Raw genomic sequence first — 19,984 nt, 5'->3', positions numbered from 1 at the left:
AGAAGAAAAACAACAACATAGGGCCAAAGCTGCAGATAGAGAATGCATCCCTTAAGAAGGGCAATGAGGGAGCCCTCAGACTTCATCCATCCAAAAGTCATCCTTCCTTTGGCCAGCACAGTTTTCAACTCCTTCTTGAATGAGGTGTCTCTACAGATAACCCAGGGCCCACCACACTCTATCACTCCAGTCCCGTAGCTTCACTCCTATATGACACCCTCCTGGTCACTGAGAGTATCTAAATTCATGACTCTTCTGAAGTCCTTCCAAAGGTCACAGCCCCAAAAGTGCTTCCTAACCCAAAGGAATAGGAAGAAGAACCAGCATATATCAGATTCTTCAGGGCCTGCTACCTGATTTCCTTTGGGCTCACCCTGATTTAATTTATTCCTTTAGTGTATGGACACCACACTGTTTTCATCTGTTTCTCTTAACCTAGCTCATAATTATGCAACATAGTGTCCACTAGAATAAATCTTCCTTCCATATCTTCACCCCAAATGAGGTGAATGTGACATGACACAATGATGTGAGTAATCTTTGTGTCTGCATAGGCTTTTTTTTTAATAAAAAATTATTTATAAACGAATGTTAATTCTAAATTTCAAGAAAAAAATTCCAGTGAGTACCTATTTAGCCAAACTGTCCTTTCTCTGAATACTGAATATCTAATATGAACTTAAAATGTTTAGGAGCATTTTATAATAAAGGAATGTGTGAATAAGTCACGCATTACTTTTGGTCTACTTAAGTTTCAAGTTTGCAAGTTTTCCTGTTCTAAGCAAGCACTCTTTTCTTTTTTTTTACCAGCCATCTTTTATTGCATGTTAATTTTGAATTAGAATATGAAAGGATTCAAGGGTGCCAGGCAAAGGTCATGATCAGGAATGCCGAATGTGCCTCCACACTGGGCCCTCTTCAGTGGTACTTGCGTAGCCGCTCATGTTTGAGTTCCTTGTAGCATCCACAGTAGTTGAAAAGCACATAAACTACCAGCACCATAGAAATCCCAGCAACGCCCCCTTTCTTCACATTGACATACTTGTAATACCAGTAGTAACCTCTTTGAAATGCTCCAGCAATGCCCTTAGGGGTGAAATCCTGCATCAGTATCCAGCTGGACGGCTCTCCTAGTTTCACATCCATGAGCTTCTTCTCCTTCACTGGTACGACTGATGCCATTTTGGAGTCGCAAGCACTATTTTCTTATCTAACATTTATACGGTTAGAGTCACATGAGGAAAATGAGAAAACAAGACACCTCTGCAGCTTGAACTGAATCCATAAGAAACCTAATTGCTATAGAGGAACACACACCTACACTCTAGTTCTATGAATGCTGGTATATATTTTTAACCACTCTTTTAATATTGAGTGACTGAGAATTTATTAGAATTCTGTGCACTGAATCCATTAGCCTGAGGAATAAAATAAGTGGGAAATATGCTCTTAAAAGATGGAGCATGTGCTATCTCCGGGTTGGAGCTTCAGAACTCAGCTTAGAGAAAACCTGGAGAGGCTCTCTAGGGCACAACACCAGCCTCCTGAGACTGCAGAAGGCCAAAAGGCTGGAGCACGTCCCCAACTCAGAAAGTGCAAAAGTCACCTTCCAGACCTTCCCTCAGCATCTGGGATATTTCAGGCTATTGGCAATTCCAGGCCAGCTCTTTTTAGAAAAAAATTAACTTGACAGGGGTCATTTAATTTAATTTAATGAAGAATAACTAAGAACCTATTATATGTTTCAAAAACAATAGCAAAACAGTAAGGTCCAGGTCCTTTCTAATCTCCAGTCAGGGCCAAACTCTTCTCTGAGCAGGTGCTCACCAGCAGTCAGAAAAGGATCTTTTCTGCTGTCCTTTGCATCCATTGCCTGCCACAGCCACTAGGATCTAGAAAATGGGCAATGTTCACATAAGAAGTGAACATTTTTGAGTATTAAACATGTGCACTTTCATGGGACACACACACATGCCACACAAGCTTGCTCTGGACATGGCCATTTCCAGATATGGTGATCATTTCTTGTGATGAGAATCTCAGAGCCAAGAGTATCCACTTTGAAAATGGACAGACCTAGGTTCAAATTCCCACCATTCCATGTTCAGTTATAAGGATACAGGCAAATTCTATTTCTCAGTTTCCTCATCTGAACAATGAATGTAGAATCACCCAGCTCCCAGAGTTGTAGGAAGGATCAAATGCAAGTGTATATACAAGGCCTGTCACATATTATGTGTTCAATAAATGGTAGAGGTTATTGTTATTCTGTGAGGAAAGATGGAAAGAGCGTAACATCTGTTGGTTACCTATTTGCCATATATTGTGTTTAGAGCTTCTGCACATATATTTCATTTTGTATACATACACACACAACAGTGAAGTAACTGTTAAGGATCATTTCTTTAAGTTAAAATCTTAACTATCATACAAATGTAAAATGAACATGAGTCAAATATTTTATTTAATTTATTAATGAGAAAACTAGTAAGCTATTACAATTAATTAAAAAAGAATAAAAAAACACATATGTAGGCTATCACAAATACTAAAGTGAATTTAAAAGTAGATTAAATTGCTTGGTATCCACATGGCTATCAGTTGCATTCCCCTAAACAAAATTTATTTGAATCTCTATGTTCAAGAATCATTTGCATTGCTATATTTTTTCCATAATTTCAGAGTTGTAAAGTAGCTCAAATACAATAAAAGGGGCAGGCCCCTGTAGAATCAGATAATCTATAAGGGTTATTAGACATCCTTTTAATTTTTGTTCATTTCAATTTTTTTACAATATTTTCTGACAAAACCATTATTATTCCCATTTGCAGTTGAGGAAACAAAATCATGGTGACTGTGCAATTTGTCTACAGTCACAGAAGGTGTAAATGGCAGGGGCTAGATTCTAACTCACCTTTCATCACTCCAAAATTAGAGTGGCTTTATTTGAAGAACTGGGATTTTTTTATTTTTTATTTTTGTCTTTCAGGGGATGAACAATCAATATATCCGTCGGGAAGTCTTCTGCTGTGAAACTTGTCATGAGCTCAAAAGCTTCTGGGAAAATGAAATTAGCAAACAGACTTGTTACAGGGAACTGGAGGAAGATCGTCAGGGAAAGAGCGCCCTGAGAAAGTATATGGATTATTTCTCTACTATTTTTTAAGTTAGATTTCTGTAGAAATACACCAGATGTGAAGATGAGAGACAGAATTATTGTCATTATCACTGTTCTAAGAATGCAAATATTCAATATGGTATGGTAAAGTCAGTGACACCATGAGAAGAAAGGAAAACAAGACCTGGAAGAAGTTTATTATATTCACAGGTCTCAGAGAAAGGGTCACCACATACCATGCAGGGCCACAGAGGAATGACCAGGTCTTGCCCAGGTGTCAAAAGACAGAAGCATGGTGAACATCTAAGTCAGAACTTTTATTGGAGCTTCTGAACAAAATGCAAGGCAGAGTAAACAGTTTAGTATTCGATAATTTGAATAATCCTGGAGGGCTTTGGGCTATAAATGTGGTTCCTAGTTGTCTGGTACCTGGCCCTGGGATGATCTGGGGAAGGGGAAATATGGCTTCATGTGTGAGAGTTAGAGGTGGTTGGGGTCCCAGACTCAGAATTGGTTGATATGCTCACAGCAAGCCTTTTAATATCTCTAAGAAAAGGCTAGTCCTTTCCATGACCAGCAAGCTTCTTAAGATGTCAAAACATCATAAGTATAGCAAATTCAATACATGATTAATTCATCTACTCATGCAGTCTTACCACCACCTATACCAGGGGTTTTCAGCCTAACATTATTGACATTTAGGGCCAGATAATTCTTTAGGGGGAGGGCCTGTCCTGCGCTTTGTAAGATGTTTAGTGGCATCCCTCAAAATGTTGCAGTCCAGTAGGACTCCCCTACCCATTATGACAACAAAAATATCTGCTGACATTACCAAATATCCCCTAGAGGGCAAAGTCACCCCTTATTGAGAACCAGTGACTTATAGATAAGGATGAGCCTTTTTATATATAAATAAAAATGAGGTTCTATTACTTACATCTTGATAAACCGAAAAATTTTTTTCCTCACCTCTCCTCTATTGCAATCCCCAGCATATGAGGTACACTAAACTCCAAGGTTAGGTCAACAGATATATGTAAGTATAAAAGATCTCACATCTGGGATGATATTTATTAATATTCTTGGAAGAAGGAAAATGTGTCTTCCTCTCTTTGGCAAGTAAACATATTCTTGCAAAAGGAATCTGCTGAAGGGGAGCATATACTTATGTGAGGTCACATGTGTCAACATCACTCTGAATAAAAGAGCCAGCACCTGCCCTCACACATGCAGAGCTTTGGAACAGACAGATCAACTCACCTTTTCAGAAGCTACCTGGGTTCTCTCTCCCTAAAATGGGAACAGCCCAGCCAGGCTGTCTGTTTTGCTAAGATGCCTACTTACAGTGAAGTGGCAGTTGAGTATTCTGCTAGTCACAAGGCACATGCCTCCATGTTTCTGATCATGCTGAGCTGAAAACATGTGTAACTCACATGTGTTGAACCAACATTAACTTCTAAAAACCTTTTTAGCTCTGGAGGGGAAATAGTTTCTCTCCATAGCCAAAGAAGAGCTCTGCCACCATTCCAGCTACATTCCTGTTTATGCAGCAAGCAAAATCAGGCATTTCGACATGCAGAAGAGTCACTATTAGGGCATCCAGGCCTGGTGATTCCAGGGGAGTGAGGAAAGTCAGTTGTGTGGTTCCTGCCTTCTTCCGCCCTCCAAACCTTGGCCCACAAACCCACTGAGAGCCAAATCCCAGCATGAACTCTGTACATCTTCCCTTCCCCGAACTCTTAAGATAGGGAATTAAAAGCATAATTTGTAACATCATTCTATTTTTATCAAAATATATACACAGCCTATCTGTATATACAAGAAAAAGATTAAAATACACTAAGATACTAAGAGCAATTATTTTTGACCGGTGGAATGGCAGATTTTATGTGTATAAACCCTCTTAGTTTTTTCCCAAGTTTCTACAAGAATGCTCTGCCATTTTGTAATTAGGCAAAATAAAGTTATGAAAAAGACAACCAATTGCAAATGGTCCATAGAACAAATGCATTACAAATAATTGAATAATTTTTTTTAAATTTTAAAATAGATTAAACAAATAATTCTCCAGATTCCCAATGACCCCTTCCAAGTTGGGGCAGTTTTCTCTCGCTTCTGTAACCAAGAGAAAAAAATCTTCAAAATGTGCTCATCATGAAATATTTCATCATTGTGTCCCACAAATAAATGTTTAAAGATGTGACCAGAGCCTCTGCATTGAAAATCTTAAAGAGCAGGGGAGTAGAGGCAGCTTCCTGTGGTTCCCCACTCTGTTCTGGAGTCTCACTTACCAGAACTATTTCCCTTATCAACTATGAATAAAAAACCCAAAAGCTTTCTTATTTTGGTAAACAGTGAATGAAAACCTAGTGGTTTTGTCATTGTTTTTGCTAGATATCCCAGATTTATTTTCACACCAAAACCAGAATGTTGGAATACTTGTTTAAATCCTGCTGATCTGGGCAAACAGTTTGAAACAGAATAATAGTATACCTTCCAACATACACTTGCAGACCAGCGGCCGATACCTCCCCATACTCTACTATGCATAAGTACACACTCCCAACATACATACATAATACTCACACTTTTTTATTCTGTTCTCCACTTATAAAAGGTAAATTCAAGCCACCATGCAATACAGAAATGTTCTAAGTGAACTAGAAGACAAAAACCCTAAATTTTTCCACCAACCCCTTTGCTGATAGAACAAAATCAATATTGCTTTATGTTCTTCTCTGCTGATCTGACCAGCAAGACTTGTGCCAAAGCTGGGTAGAGTGGAAACAGGTGTTTGCCATGGACATGCTTGTTAGCACACTCCTGCAGATTCACTGACAGAGGAATTCAGCCAGAGCTGCAGAGCCTCTATTTACCCTGGTAACTGATATACCTGGCAGAGGCCTTGGAGGTGAGATCATGAAGGAAAGTGAGTGACCCCAGAACTAGAAACCCCTTATTTTCTCTGAGCCAGAAAGAAGCAAGACAACAGGAATAGGATTGGTCCATAAAGAAGTTGAAAAAATGTTTGCAAATAACTGATGGAGACAATTTGAGAATAATCAAATGCATTGTAGGTATGATGACCAAACCTCCTGGTTTTGGCCACAGCCCAGGTATACACCTATCATTTTGTTACAATTACAGATTATATTTTTCCCTTTTATTTTAAAAGTATTTCAGTTTAGATGATAAATTATGTGGACATGTAAGTCTAAATGATCAGCATGTAACTATAACTGAGAAACTGTGCAGTGCTTTATTAAAAAAAATAGTGGTTTAGTATAAGAAGTATGGTCTTCAAAATACCTCTTCGGAATTAAACAGAATTCACAGCATTAGGTAGACATAAAATCTGGTGGACTTGAGTGGGGAAAGGGGTTTATCAAACCTCACTTCAAGACCACTCACCTCCCTCTGCTTGATTCCTGCTCATCAGTTGTGTCAGTCAGGATGCTTTCAGCTGCAGGTAACAAAATATCCAACTCAATCTCCTAGCCAGATGAAATCATTATTTCAAACTTGTTATAAAATAAGATTTAGTCTAGAAAGGACACCAGTGAGAAAAAATTTAGATTTTTCATTCAAACTGAGGGTGGGTAAGCTGACTTGGTCTGATCATTAGGCCAAGGTTGTCAGCCTGTGTTGAATTGTTGCAGCTCTGTCCCACAATCAGGCCAGTGAGTTGCAGGTCACAAAGAAACCAGGATGAGGCCCATTTCTCCTTAATTAGGAAAAATTACTATAAAGGCATGTCTGTAATTCTACTGGAAGAGAAGTGGCAAAATCACTATCTGAACTTTCATATTCAAACAAAAGTACAGAGATTGTAATGGGATCTGAAATGGGAGATCAAGAACTCAATAAACTATAAACTCTTTGATGACAGGATTTATTTTACTACTCTTCTTTACATATCGTAGTAACCACAGAAGTGTTCTATTCAGAGCTCCTTCAAGATAGCTTGCAGTGGGGCACATAGCTGACTGAGAACTCCAGCTGCCACCTTCTGGATTCATCACTGAGCTTGAGCTGAGGCCAAACTTAACCCTGACTATTCCTAGCCATGACTGAACATGGCAGAGGAAACTAGTTCTGGGGAGTTCCTGCATGACAGGGCTCCTCTCCTGGACAACTTGTCCAGGGCCTCCCCATCAACCGAGCCCAAGCTTTTTTAGTACTGTGCTGTGGGGTGGAGTTCTTTCTACCCATGTTTTTTTCCCTCCCTCTCCTTCCACAGGAATCAGGCCAGCATGGAAGTCTGAAGGCTGTCCTGACCACTCCAGTTCACTCTCCACCTTTATTTTTCATGGGTGATTCCTCTGAGTCTGCTTCTCGGAGGATCCAAATTGACACATAAATTTAGTGCCTCGCACATGAGAGAAAAAATCTAATTTTGTGCCCAATTGCTCTTCATTGGTTCCCAGTAAGGACATCACAATTCTAGTTTAAGAATCTCAGAAAAAAAAATCATGCTTTCTAGTCAAACCCCATACTTATCAGGGAGAATCTGCGTTCCTATATATTAACTACAACTCCTCCACAAATCAGATGAATCTAGAATAATAAATAGTAAATATTCTTTGGTCTCCATTAGAAAAATGAGGTCAGTATTTGTAGGCTTAAGGGAAAATATTATCTTCAAGCTTCAAACACCAGTTGTATTTCTCCTCCACTGTATCTGTCTGTACACCAATGTTTAAGCATTACCTTTCTCATATTGACCTTCCTTACTACAAAATAAAAGGTCTGTATATGCACTAATATTCACCAGTTTACTGAGAACCCAAGATAAATGAAAGCAACACAGTGATAAATAATGTCGATCAAAAAGGGGCAGCAAACAATCTAAATATTCAGAAAACAAGATTAAAAGAGAACTTGGGTAGATAGAGTCCTGAATCCTTTACCATCTGGCAATAAATAGTGTTATAGCTGTTATAAAAAGTGGATAAATGTGTCATGAACCCCAGATTCCTAAGCTCTGTTCCTAGAATAAATTCATCATTCCAAATGCATTAATTTGGTGAAAAGCAGAGGGCAAGATTTGAAGGGTATGAGATTTATTGGGGGAAACACCTGTGAGAGAAAAATGGGGAGGAAGTTGTGATGTGCTAATAAATGTTTAAAAACTGGCTCTCTGTGGAAAAAAAATGTACATGTGTGTATACATACATAAGTTTATCATAAATTTCACAGGTATAAAGGATGTGTAGCACACAATTTACAAATATTAAGAAAATATACAATGATCTTTATTATAAAGTCCATATAGCTAACTGATTTTCATAGTATGCTTTTATTGGTTTATGCCAACCTCTTTCATCTACAGCCAATCTATAGTTGCAATTCAGCCACAATTTGACAAAATTGGACAACAGATACTTTATTATTAATTTAACAAATAAGTCAGATCATCAAGGATAGTTTTCTAGTACTGAAAGAATATTTACACAATTTATATGTACGTATTTATTTGTTTGATATTTGCAATGTAATAGCTATAGACATAGTACACTTCTAAATTTAATCTGCATTATTAACATTGTCTCCATCACTTTAAAAATCTAGATGAAGAGTCAACAAACATTTTTTATAAGGACAAGGTCATAAATATTGAGGGGAGGGGCATGTGGTCTTTGTTGCAACTACTCAACTTTGTAATAACAGTATGTAAACAAAGGGTCAGGACTGTATTTCAATGAAACTTTATTTATTTACAAACACAGGCAGCTGGCCAGATTTATAGTGTTTGCCAACATCCATGTTGTAAATGGTTTATTTCAAGCTACTGATGTGACATCAGTGAAGGTGAGTTGAGAAGGCAGCAGCTCCCCATCATATAGTAATTTCACCATATAAATTTAATAGGCCTAAATAACCTAAAGATCATAGATTATTGTAAAATGCAGTAAAATAACTAGAAAGTGATGAATTTCACATAGTTATGACTGTTTTTAATATAATTAAAAATTAATATAATTAATATAACATTAAATTAATAATCTTAATAAATGTAATAGATTGAAATTAATATAATTTAATTGTAATTTTATAATTTACTCTTAATAATGTTTATATTTAATAACTAGCTTAAAAATCCCTAAAAAATTAATAACTGTCCTCACAAACAAATAGCACACCACTAGGAAGAGCCAGAGAAGTTAAGGAGAGTCATCAAATTGTGATACAGATTTGACCTCCATGAAAGAGAAAGGGAAGAATGTGGAACTGGGTTAGGCAGCAGGGCAAGCCTAATAAAGTTTTGGCCAGACTAATGGGACATCCTTGAGCCAAAGGCAACTGTTCAAAGAAGGTCCGCATCTTGCAGAGAGAGGCCTGCTTTAGTACCTCTGCTGTGCTCAGTCACCAGCTGAGAGGAACCCAAGAAAAGTCTGGCCTTGGTGCAAACGCTTGGGGCAGATGTAGATGGGAACTAGTTGCAGATGGGAAGTCAGCTATGCTCCCCACAGCAGCATCTCTGAGTGGAGCTTTTTCATGCCCACAATATCCAGGAAAACCTAAAACCCCTTTAAGCAGTGAATGTGAATGTGAATGAGTTCACATTATAATGTGAATGTGAATATAATGTGAATGAGTTCACATTATATTAAGAAGTTCAGGTCTGTGATTCAACAGTCTTGCACAATTCATAGCGTTCACCATAGCACAGACCTGTATCTCTGAAACAAATAATACATTATATGTTAAAAAAAAAAAGGAAGAGGATAGTAGGAAGGGAAAAATGAAGAGGGGGAAATTGGAGGGGAAGATGAACCATGAGAGACTATGGACTCTGAGAAACAAACAGAGTTTTAGAGGGGAGGGGGGTAGGGAAATGGGTTAGCCCTGTGATGGGTATTAAAGAGGGCACGTATTGAATGGAGCACTGGGTGTTATGCGCAAACAATGAATCATGGAACACTACATCAAAACTAATGATGTAATGTATGGTGATTAACATAGCATAATAAAAAAAAAGTTCATCAAGTTCCATGAAATACACAGATAGCAATTTATTTAAAAATAAATAGCCATTAGTGAGCTTTAAAAGATCTCAGTGACAAAAGTCATGTGCATTTGGAGGCAGATTTAGTTAAAGAACCTTTCAGAGATCCTTAATGAGGGGAGCTTGTGAGTCTGGGGGTTGGTTACAAGTTAAAATACAAGATGCATATTTTATAAGCATAATGAAGGAATACAACTTATGAAAATTACTAATAGGTGGATATCAACAGGTCATATAAGCTCAATAAATCATCACTTCCTAAGTAAAGTGTGCAAAGAGCTGAGACAGCTGCCTGCTTATGAGAGAGCAGCCATTCCATGTTTTATCTTACCTTTCAAACAAGCAAACTGTTATTTTTATGTCCATCACTTTAATTTAATTTGAGGTAGAATGAGGATATAACCAATGTTTTAACATTATTCCCCATATCCCTAATTCTTCTCTCAATACTTCAACTTTCAATCCTTGGTTGCTAATGTGCTTAAGCAACAACTATACCTAACAACAGGCCGACACTCCAGATTCTTTACATTCTTTCCTGGGCCTGTAATTGAGCAGAGTTTTAAGTGAGAAGCTGCCAGGAGCGGAATAGTAATAGGTGCCTAAAGCCTTCAAAATATTTATACCCTCTAACTTACTTGCCTCTAGGAATCTCTCCAAGGAAAATAGATGGGTATATGAAAAGAGTATTAAGTATTATTATACTCATTTTAGGGTTATTTATGAGTGAAAAATTAAGGTTGAAGCCAACTTTTTAAAAATCCTTCTTCGTATATTCTGATTTTCTTGCCGTAAGCATGCATTACTTTGCTTTAGCAATGTTATAAACTGAATTGTATCCCCTCAAATTCATGTTAAAGTCCTAACCCCCAGTACCTCAGAGTGTGACTATATTTGGTTGTAGGGCCTTTAAAAGAGGTGATTGGTTAAAATGAGACCTTTGGTGTGGGCATAATCCAATTTGATTGATGTCCTTATAAGCAGAGGAGATTAGGATGCACAAAGGGACACCAGGAAAGCACACACACCCAGAGGAAAGGCCACATGAGAATGAAGCAAGAAGGCCATCTGCAAGCAAAGGAGAGAGACATTGGGAGAACCAAATCTACTGACACCTTGACCTAGGACTTCCAGCCTCCAGAGCTATGAGAAAATAAGTTTCTGTTGTTTAAGACCCCCATCTGTGGTATTTTCTTATAGCAGTTTTAGTGAACTAATAACATTTACCCAATCTTTCCATTTTGGTTATTTTTATATTTATGAAATGAACACAAGTGCATATATATATATATATATATATATATATATGTTTAATTCAAGTATCACAAAAGGACATATAAGTAGTAGTGAGTACCCTTCTTACTTAGGCTCTTGAGGGAAAGCTGATACCAAGCTTCTTGTATATCTTTCTCCAAAGCTTCAATTTGAATAAGCAAATAAATATGTGAGCTATATTTTTATGCAAAATGAGACTATACGATCTTCACTAAACTGCACCTTGTTTTCTTAACTTACCTGGAAGTTTTTCTATGTAAGCACATTCAGTTTTTCTTTAATGTTTTCCATTATGATGATGTTAACAATTGGTTTAACCAATCACATCAAAGAAATCAAACCAATCACATCACTTTAGGTTGTTTTTCATTTTCTGGCTTCACAAACAATGTTGTAATAAGAATACTTACACATACATTTTTGCATACATGGATAAGAATTATGGAATAAGTTCATAAAAATGAAAATGTTAAGTCAAAACATGAGTTCCTTGTTGTTGTTGTTTAATTTTGACTTCTTGACTTCTTGTCTTGCAAAGAAAGATATTGTATTAATTTAAACTCCCACCCTAAGTGACTATTTCCATAGTTGCTCACACTGTGTGTTGTCCAACTCTTAATCATTGTTAATCTGACAGGTGAAAAATGGCATCTCACTGTTTTAAACTGAATTTAATTAATTATAAGTTTGGTTGAGACCTTTTTATATGCACAGGAAACAGCTGGATTTTTTCTTCTGGTACAGCCATTTTATAACCTCTGCCCATTTTACTATACATTTTCTTTTTCTCAATTGATTTATAAGTACCATGCATTTCTTTTCATGTGTGTATACAGTTCTATGAATTTTGACAGATGCTTAGAGTCATGTAATTACCACAATCAAGATATAGTATAGTTCCATCACTCTGAAAAATCCCCTTATGCTGCTCCTTTGTGGTCAATTCCTCCACCAATTTCTAATCCCTGACAACCACTGATCTGTTCTTTATCCCTATACTTCTGCTTTTTCCAGAATTCCATGAATGAAGTATATAGTATGTAGTCTTTTGAGTTTAGCTTTCTTCACTCAGCAAAATGTATTTGGGATTAATTATTGTTGTGTATATCAGTTGTCCATTCCTTATATTTGCTGAGTATTATTCTGTTGTGTGGACGTATCATAGTTTGGTGATCCACTCCCCACTTGAAGGACATTTAGGTCATTTCTAGTTTTTGATGATTATGAATAAAACTGCTGTAAACATTTGCATACAGATTTCTGTGGAACATAAGTCTCCATTTCTCTTGAGTCAATATCCAGGATTAAGATTGCTGGGCCATATGGTAAATGCCAAACTATTTTCCCAAATGACTATACCATTTTGCATTTCCACCACAATGTAAAAGAGTTCTAGTTACTCAGAATTCTGACCAACACTTGATTTGACTTTTGTTGTGTTTTTTAAATTTTGTTGGGTTTTTTTTTTTGGGAGGAGGGGATTAAGAGGGGACTTTTTTTCTTGTTTTTCTTTTTTATTTGGGTCATTCTATGAGGTTAGTGTTACCTCATTGTAGTTTTAATTTTCATTTTCCTAGTTATGTCAAGCATTACTTTTATGTGTTTATTTGCCATCCATACAACTTCCTTGGTAAAATGTTCAAATTTTTTGCCCATTACATTGTTTATTTTCTTAACATTTAGTTTGAACTTTATATATTCTAGAAACAAGTCCCTTAACAGGTAAATGATTTGCAAATATGTGCTCCATTTATGGCTTGACTTTTATTCTCTTTTACAGTGTCTCACAGAACAAATTTTTAATTTTTATCTGATAAAGACTGAAATTTTTTTCTATGAATCATGCTTTTTGTGTTGAATCTAAGAATTTTTTTCCTTAACCCAAGGGAAATAATGAAGATATTATTTTGTGTTTTTTTTTCCCTAGAAGTCTTAGTCTTACATTTTATATTTAGGTCTATGATCCATTTTGAGTTAATTTTGTGTAAGATGTAGAGTATGGATTGAAGTCCATTCCTTTTTAAAGACTTCATCCATTTATTTGAGAAAGAGAGAGCAGAGAGCACAAGTGGGGAGAGGTGAGGAGAAGGGCAGAGGGAGAGGGAGAAGCAGATTCCCCACTGAGCAGAGAGCCCCATGTGGGGTTGATCCCAGGACCCCGAGATTATGACCCAAGTTGAAGGCAGACACTTAATCGACTGAGCCACCCAGGAGCCCCTAAAGTCCATTTTTTTAAATATGAGTGTATGATGCTCCAGCACCATTTGTTTAAAAAAAAAAAATCTTTCCTCCATTGAGTTGCCTTTGTCTTTTGCCAACAATCAATTAGCTGTATTTGGGTATATATATTTCTGGACTCTGTTCTTTTATTATTATTATTTTTAAAGATTTTATTTATTTATTTGACAGAGAGAGACCCAGAGAGAGAGGGAACATAAGCAGAGAGAGTGGGAGAGGAAGAAGCAGGTTTCCAGCAGAGCAGGGAGCCTGATGAGGGGCTCGATCCCAGGATCCTGGGGTCATGATCTGAGCTGAAGGCAGACGCCTAACGACTGAGCCACCCAGGCGCCCCTCTGGACTCTGTTCTGTTCCATTGGCCTATTTGTCAGTTCCTTCACCAGTGCCATGCTGTCTTGATTATGATAGCTTTATATTAAGTCACAGAATCAAATAATGTGAGTCTTCCAACTTTCTTCTTCAAAGTTGTTCCTAATCTAGTTCTTTTGCCTTGCCATATAAAATTTAGAGTCAGCTTGTCGGTATCTACCAAAAGGTCTTGCTGGGATTTTCTTTGATGTTACATTGAATCCACACATCAGTTTAGGAAGGAACAAATTTATAAAACTATATATTCATAGACTTTGCTCATTTATCTATTGATTTTTTTTCTTCACTAATTTGTAAAAGCCATTTGTTTCTCTTAAAAATATTTGTTAGAAGGAAAAAAAACAAACAAACCTCAACTGGACCAGCAGATATAGACACAAAAGCACTAACCATTTGCATTTTTCTCTCCTCAGGCTCAGAGAAGAATGGAAACAGAGACTGGAGAAAAGGCTGCAGATGCTGGACAATCCTGATGAGAAGAAAAAGCAGGCAAGCACAGTGGGCTGAGAGCTGCCTGCTTCATCCATTTCAAAGATAACAAGCCACCAAGGGCACTCTTCTAGGAGAAAAATCTAACACGAAGCTATGTTGATTTACTAAGCAAGACACTATTCGATTTCCCATTTGTAAGGGATTTACATGTGAAACCTCCCCCAGTGCTAATGGGAGTCATTATCCAACTCAATCCTCTCTGCACAGGACAGAGTGACTGCCTGTGTGACAGGGAAGCTTGGGTTATTTAATATAAAAAGCCGTTAGAATTAACACTCCCCAGGTTTCTAAGATCCATGTAGTGTAATTTATGTCCACATTTTCTTTTCATTTTCAAATCTGAATGTTTTATCTAAGCTTACCAAAGGCAATGACCTGCATGGGAATTTGGCTTCCCTGGATCTTCTGGAAAAACAGAGTCAATCTTTTCTTCCTGTCCTGCTTTTTGTGAATACAGAAATGCAACTACTTTAAGAAAATAAGACTATTATTATAAAAAGAATAATTTATTAACAATACAGTTTGAAAATGAACTGAACTAAGTATCTTTCTCTTCTCTTCATATGAATTTTTTTCTCATAAGCATCTTTAATTAGAAACATAAAACAAGATAATGCTTAATAAACTTGTTGTTGTGCCCTCACTGGAGTGTGCCCTGTGTTAACTCCTTCACACCTGTCTCGGTTAGCTCTCTGGTGCTAGTGCAAGTGTCAGCTTGCAGCTGCCCCCAGACACATTCTGGAATTTACAGTCCCCCTCACAGTCGTCTCTTCTCAGTCCCAGAGCATGACCACAGGGCTGGGCAGGTTCTATCAGTCACAGTAACTAGGGTTCCTCTGTCCACAGAATCCTCTCTGGGGGACAGGGACAGAGGGGGGAGCCCTGAGCACCAAAGAATGCAGATGGCCAGCGGGACCCAGGGAAGGTAACCTGAGACAGTGCTGGGAAGGCATCTGTCCCTCACCAATACCCTTGGTAGCATAAACTGCTTCCCTTGGAAAACTAACAGGGCTTCTCACAGCTAAGAGAACCATGAGGTGGCCAGAGGGTTGGCGAGGTGATCCCACATCCCCACAGCTGTAGGTTCTTATCCAATTTGGATACAACATATAAACAGTAATCTACAGCTGGGAAAATCTGAGCAAAGTTTGGAAAAAGAGGCTAGTAATAAAATACAATTTTAGTAAGGACAGAGAACCATGGGAATACATATCAGGTTACCTAACAATATAGAGCAGTCAGGGAAAGCCCCCTGGGAAACTGATGTTTAAGCTGAGACCCTAAAAATGAGTAAGGGTCCATCCAAGAAAAGAAGAGGGGTTGAATATCCTGGACACAGGGGAATAGCACGTGTAAAGAGCCAAAGAGGAGCATGTCAACTTCAGAGCAGAGGTGGACTAGGGATCCACAAAGAGGTGAAAAACTGTGTTTGTGACACGGAATGAGGAGGTAACTGTTTTATAGGAGGGTAGATAGAGGCCCGGGCTAAAGATTCTGGACTGATCCACAGGGGAGCAGGGAGCCATTGACATGTTTTAAGGTGGAAGAATGAACTGATTAGACGTTCATTTTTAATTTTTTTCAAATTTTGTGATACACATACACACATACAATTTCATATAAGTGCATAAATCATTATATCATACAGGTTGGTGTGCTTTTATTACATTTTTTATTAACGGTTTCTCCTTGTTTTCCCTGTCTTAACTTGCTTCCCCCCCCCTTTTTTTCGGCATTCCCAACCATCAGCAATCCCTGTATCCCATAACCCATGTTAATAACCTGGGGTGAGTCCTCCTGTATTTTCCCAGTGTTCACATAGCTGTGTACGGACACACACATTCACTCCCACACTTACACATTGACACAAACATACACAAATACACATGCATACTCACACACATTCTACATCTAAAGGGCTTTGTGTGAATATGTTTGTGTGGTAACATTTTACAAAGTAAGATCATATGACACTTTTCTACATCTTGCTTTCCTCACTCAACCATTCCTCATATAAATGCCAGGGCAATTTAACTCCAATTCCTGTTTTTAATGGGATCATATTATACCCTGATGTGGTTGTTACATAATAAAGCCAACAATTCTTTTAAAGATGGACAGTCACATAATTTTCAGGTTTTTGTCATTCAACAATGTAGCAGCAAATACTCTTATTCAAAGAGTATTTATTTACTTATTTATTTATTCTACTGGTTCTGTGCTAGAAAACAGATTCCCAGGAACTGGAAATGAGAACAAACAGTATTGCAGTTCCTACTTTTTAAATGCTACCAGAATGCTTTCCAGAAAGGCTGGCAAAATTCCCATTTGAACAAGCAGTTAATAAGAGTTCACCCTTCTCCCCATATCACTGCCAGGAATAAGCATCATATCATCATAGCTGCTCTTCCTTTTTTCTAATCTGAGGGACAACATCCCATGGTTTCTCTGACCCCTAGTGATTAGGGTTTTCTTTTCATTTGTTTGTTTATTAGTTTAATTTTCTTGTCTGTGAATTACTTAGTCAAAATGGACACCCATTTTTCTAAGGTTTGCCTTTCTACATCAATGTGTATAAACTATTTATACATTGCAAAACCTAACCGCTGGATTATCCTTTGCATTAGAAGTCTGGAGGGCAGAGTTGGCTTGCTTAAATACATATTATCAAGTCCGAAAACCTCGAAGCTATCAAGGAAAAAGTAGACATACTTGTAAAATATGTAAATATGTAAAAATAAAAAGCTTATATGTGGTGAAAGTTACCATAAGCAGTGGCTTTGGCAGATTTGCAAGTTTAAATGGTCACTCGTCTGCAATTGGGAAAACAAGCGATGGCAGGAAGTGAATTAAGAGGTTGTTTCCAATGTCTACATGGCAAAGAACAGGGTTGAGCAGATAGAGTGGGTAGGTCATGCAGCATACATGCAGGTAGCAAGGCATGGAGATTCTAAAAATATAAACGTTTATATTAAATGTTATGTATTTATATATACACACACATATATAAATGTAACATATATAAATGTTTAAGATTTTGCTTATTTATTTGAGACAGAGAGAGAGAGCAGGAGTGGGGAGGAGGGACTGAGGGAGAGGGAGAAGCAGACTCCCCACTAAGCAGGGAGCCCAGTATGGGGCTCGATCCTAGGACCCTGAAATCATGACCTGAGCCCACTGAGGCACCCAGGTGTCCCTAAATGTTAATTTATTTTAACTAACATTTAATTAACATGAGCCTAAAGAGACAGCAAAGCTGGATCTGTTACTACTGGGAACCTCGGAACAGGGCCAAATGCCCAAGCTATGGTTTCCTCATCTATAGTAATGGGAATACTATTCTCTGTTTCTCAAGGTGGTTGGGATTAAATGATCAGATGTAAAAGCCAGTACATCAGGACCTGGCACACAGCAAGACATCATGTACCTCAACTTTCTGCCTCATCCTATCCCTTGCTCTCACTGGGCTGGGCTCACAGAAAATGAATGACTTGTATGGGGCAGTAGTCACTAAGTCTGTTTGCTGGTCAGAATCAGCTGGAAAACTTTTTTAAATTTATGGATCCCTGGACTCCACTCCCAGAGATTCTAATTCTGTTGGTCTGGTGTGGGGCTCGGGAATTTTTGTATTTTTATCAAGCTGCCCAGGAGACCCTGATACTTAGCTAGACTTGGGAAGAGCTTTCCCAAAGGACACAGGATCTAGTGGAAAAGACAATTAAACTGAGCCAGTCACCAGCTGTACATTAAATCTCCAGAATTTAGTCATCCTGCACAACTGAAATTTTATGCCCTTTGACCAACATCTCCCTGTTTTGCCCACCTCCCAGCCCCTAGCAACCACTGTAGTTAGTAATACTGTATCATATACTTGAAATTTGCTAAGAGAGTAGACTTTGAGTGTTCACACACACACACACACACACACACACACGCACAAGGTTTATGTGAAGTGATGGAAATGTTAATTAGCTTGACTGTAGTAACCATTTCACAAAGTATGTATGTATCAAAACATCATGTTATACCTTAAATATATATAATTTTTATTTGTCAATTAAACTTCAGTAAAGAGGGGAGAAACTGAATCAAGGTGGTAAGGCCATTAAGGGCATGTGAGGTGCTATGAATGGTCTGACTTCAGGGAGGTGTGAAGGTCTCACAGAGGGGTGAGAGCAGGCCTAGAAGGAGGGAATAAACTGTACTGTGAAGCAGGAGGAGTCAAGGGAGGGAAAGGAGAGGTAGGTTGAGGTTAAATGGGAAGCTCTTGAAATGTTAGCTAGGGAATTTGGACTTTAGCACAAAGGCAATGGAGAATCATCAAATGTTTGGGCTTTTTTTTTAAAGATTTTATTTATTTATTTATTTGACAGAGAGAGACACAGTGAGAGCAGGATCACAAACAGGGGTAGAGGGAGAGGGAGAGGGAGAATTACGCTTCCCACGGAGCAGGGAGCCCAATGCAGGGCTCGATCCCAGGACCTTGGGATCATGACCTGAGCCGAAGGCAGACGCTTAACGACTGAGCCACCCAGGCATCCCGACTCATCAAACGTTTTTAAGCAGGAAAGTAACTTGCTAAGAATTTGTCTTAGTAACTGAATAAAACAACCCTGGCAGCTGTGTGGAGAATGCACTCTACAGATGCTAGGGATTGTCTTTGTTAGAACTATGATTATCCAAACAGCCTGATTTGGAAAATATACCAATGTGATCTTCCACTCTGTTCAAGGTAAGTGGAAATACAAATAACAGTGTGGTCTAAGTGAGGAAATATTAGGAAAAACACAGCAAATTTGTCTTATGCCCTGTCTTAAGGTCAATACCTTTAAAGTTCCAGCCTTTTATTTTAAAATTATTTAGCACTTTTCCTTTAATTACCTTGCTTGAGTTATAGACTGAAAAATAGCAAAATATTGAATTGTACCAATTTAGAGGTGAGCTCAGCTGCTCAAAAGGCTTTACTGATTTTAAACCACAGCTTTATTTGTTTGACAATAAGTAGCAATAAAAAGTCGTTTTGTCTATTGGACAAATGATTCGGTATTAGTGAAGGAAGAAATTAGAACAGGAAGTTTTCCTTTTCACAAAGCAATTCAAAAGTGAAATTGTGAAAAGTTCTTGACTTCTAGCCCAGTGCCTAAGCCCTTGCACCCTTTATGGTACAGACAAGCTGAAATGGGTGTGCCCAGCCAGGAGACACAACGGCACTTGGAGGCTTTGCTGCCAGAAACATCTTAAATGGGGGAGGAGGAGGGAGAGGGAGAGAGACACTGGTTAGAAGGATTTACTGTGCTAATCATCAGATGAGATGGGCAACACCCAAAGACTGCTGGGTAAATTGGAGGATTACTTTCAGTGCTGGGCCACTGCCCCCAGCACCATGAGCACTGAAACACAGCTAAAGTGCAAAGGAGGCACAGAGTCAGGCCTCCCCAGATGACTGTAGGCAAGAGCGGAAGAACAAGGAGGAGCTTCAGCCA

The 19,984-nt window shown here is 38.2% G+C and overlaps 2 protein-coding genes across 3 annotated transcripts; one reads left to right on the top strand and one right to left on the bottom strand.

The window, feature by feature from the left end:
* Positions 1-850: 850 nt before the first annotated feature.
* Positions 851-1,182, bottom strand: LOC112808507 (ATP synthase F(0) complex subunit f, mitochondrial-like). Of its 2 annotated transcripts, XM_025851605.2 has the most exons (2): positions 1,062-1,182; positions 851-947 (listed from the first exon to the last, which is right to left on the bottom strand). In XM_025851605.2, the coding sequence occupies exons 1-2, from the start codon at positions 1,180-1,182 to the stop codon at positions 919-921; spliced, it is 150 nt and encodes a 49-aa protein (XP_025707390.1). In that variant the 3' UTR covers positions 851-918. The 2 variants fall into 2 exon arrangements, with proteins under 2 accessions (XP_025707390.1, XP_025707389.1); XM_025851604.2 differs by having other exon boundaries at positions 851-1,182.
* Positions 1,183-2,980: 1,798 nt separating this feature from the next.
* On the top strand, positions 2,981-14,516 carry LOC112808541 (protein FAM240B). The gene is made up of 2 exons (XM_073880648.1): positions 2,981-3,135; positions 14,423-14,516. Exons 1-2 carry the CDS (start codon positions 2,993-2,995, stop codon positions 14,514-14,516), a joined length of 237 nt encoding a protein of 78 aa, XP_073736749.1. The 5' UTR covers positions 2,981-2,992.
* The last annotated feature ends 5,468 nt before the right edge of the window (positions 14,517-19,984 follow it).

This window comes from Callorhinus ursinus, unplaced genomic scaffold (assembly GCF_003265705.2).
Source record: "Callorhinus ursinus isolate GAN/ISIS: 27379988/994484 unplaced genomic scaffold, GSC_fseal_2.0 scaffold39, whole genome shotgun sequence".
Lineage (NCBI taxonomy): Eukaryota > Metazoa > Chordata > Mammalia > Carnivora > Otariidae > Callorhinus > Callorhinus ursinus.
This window is presented reverse-complemented; position numbering and strand designations above follow the sequence as displayed.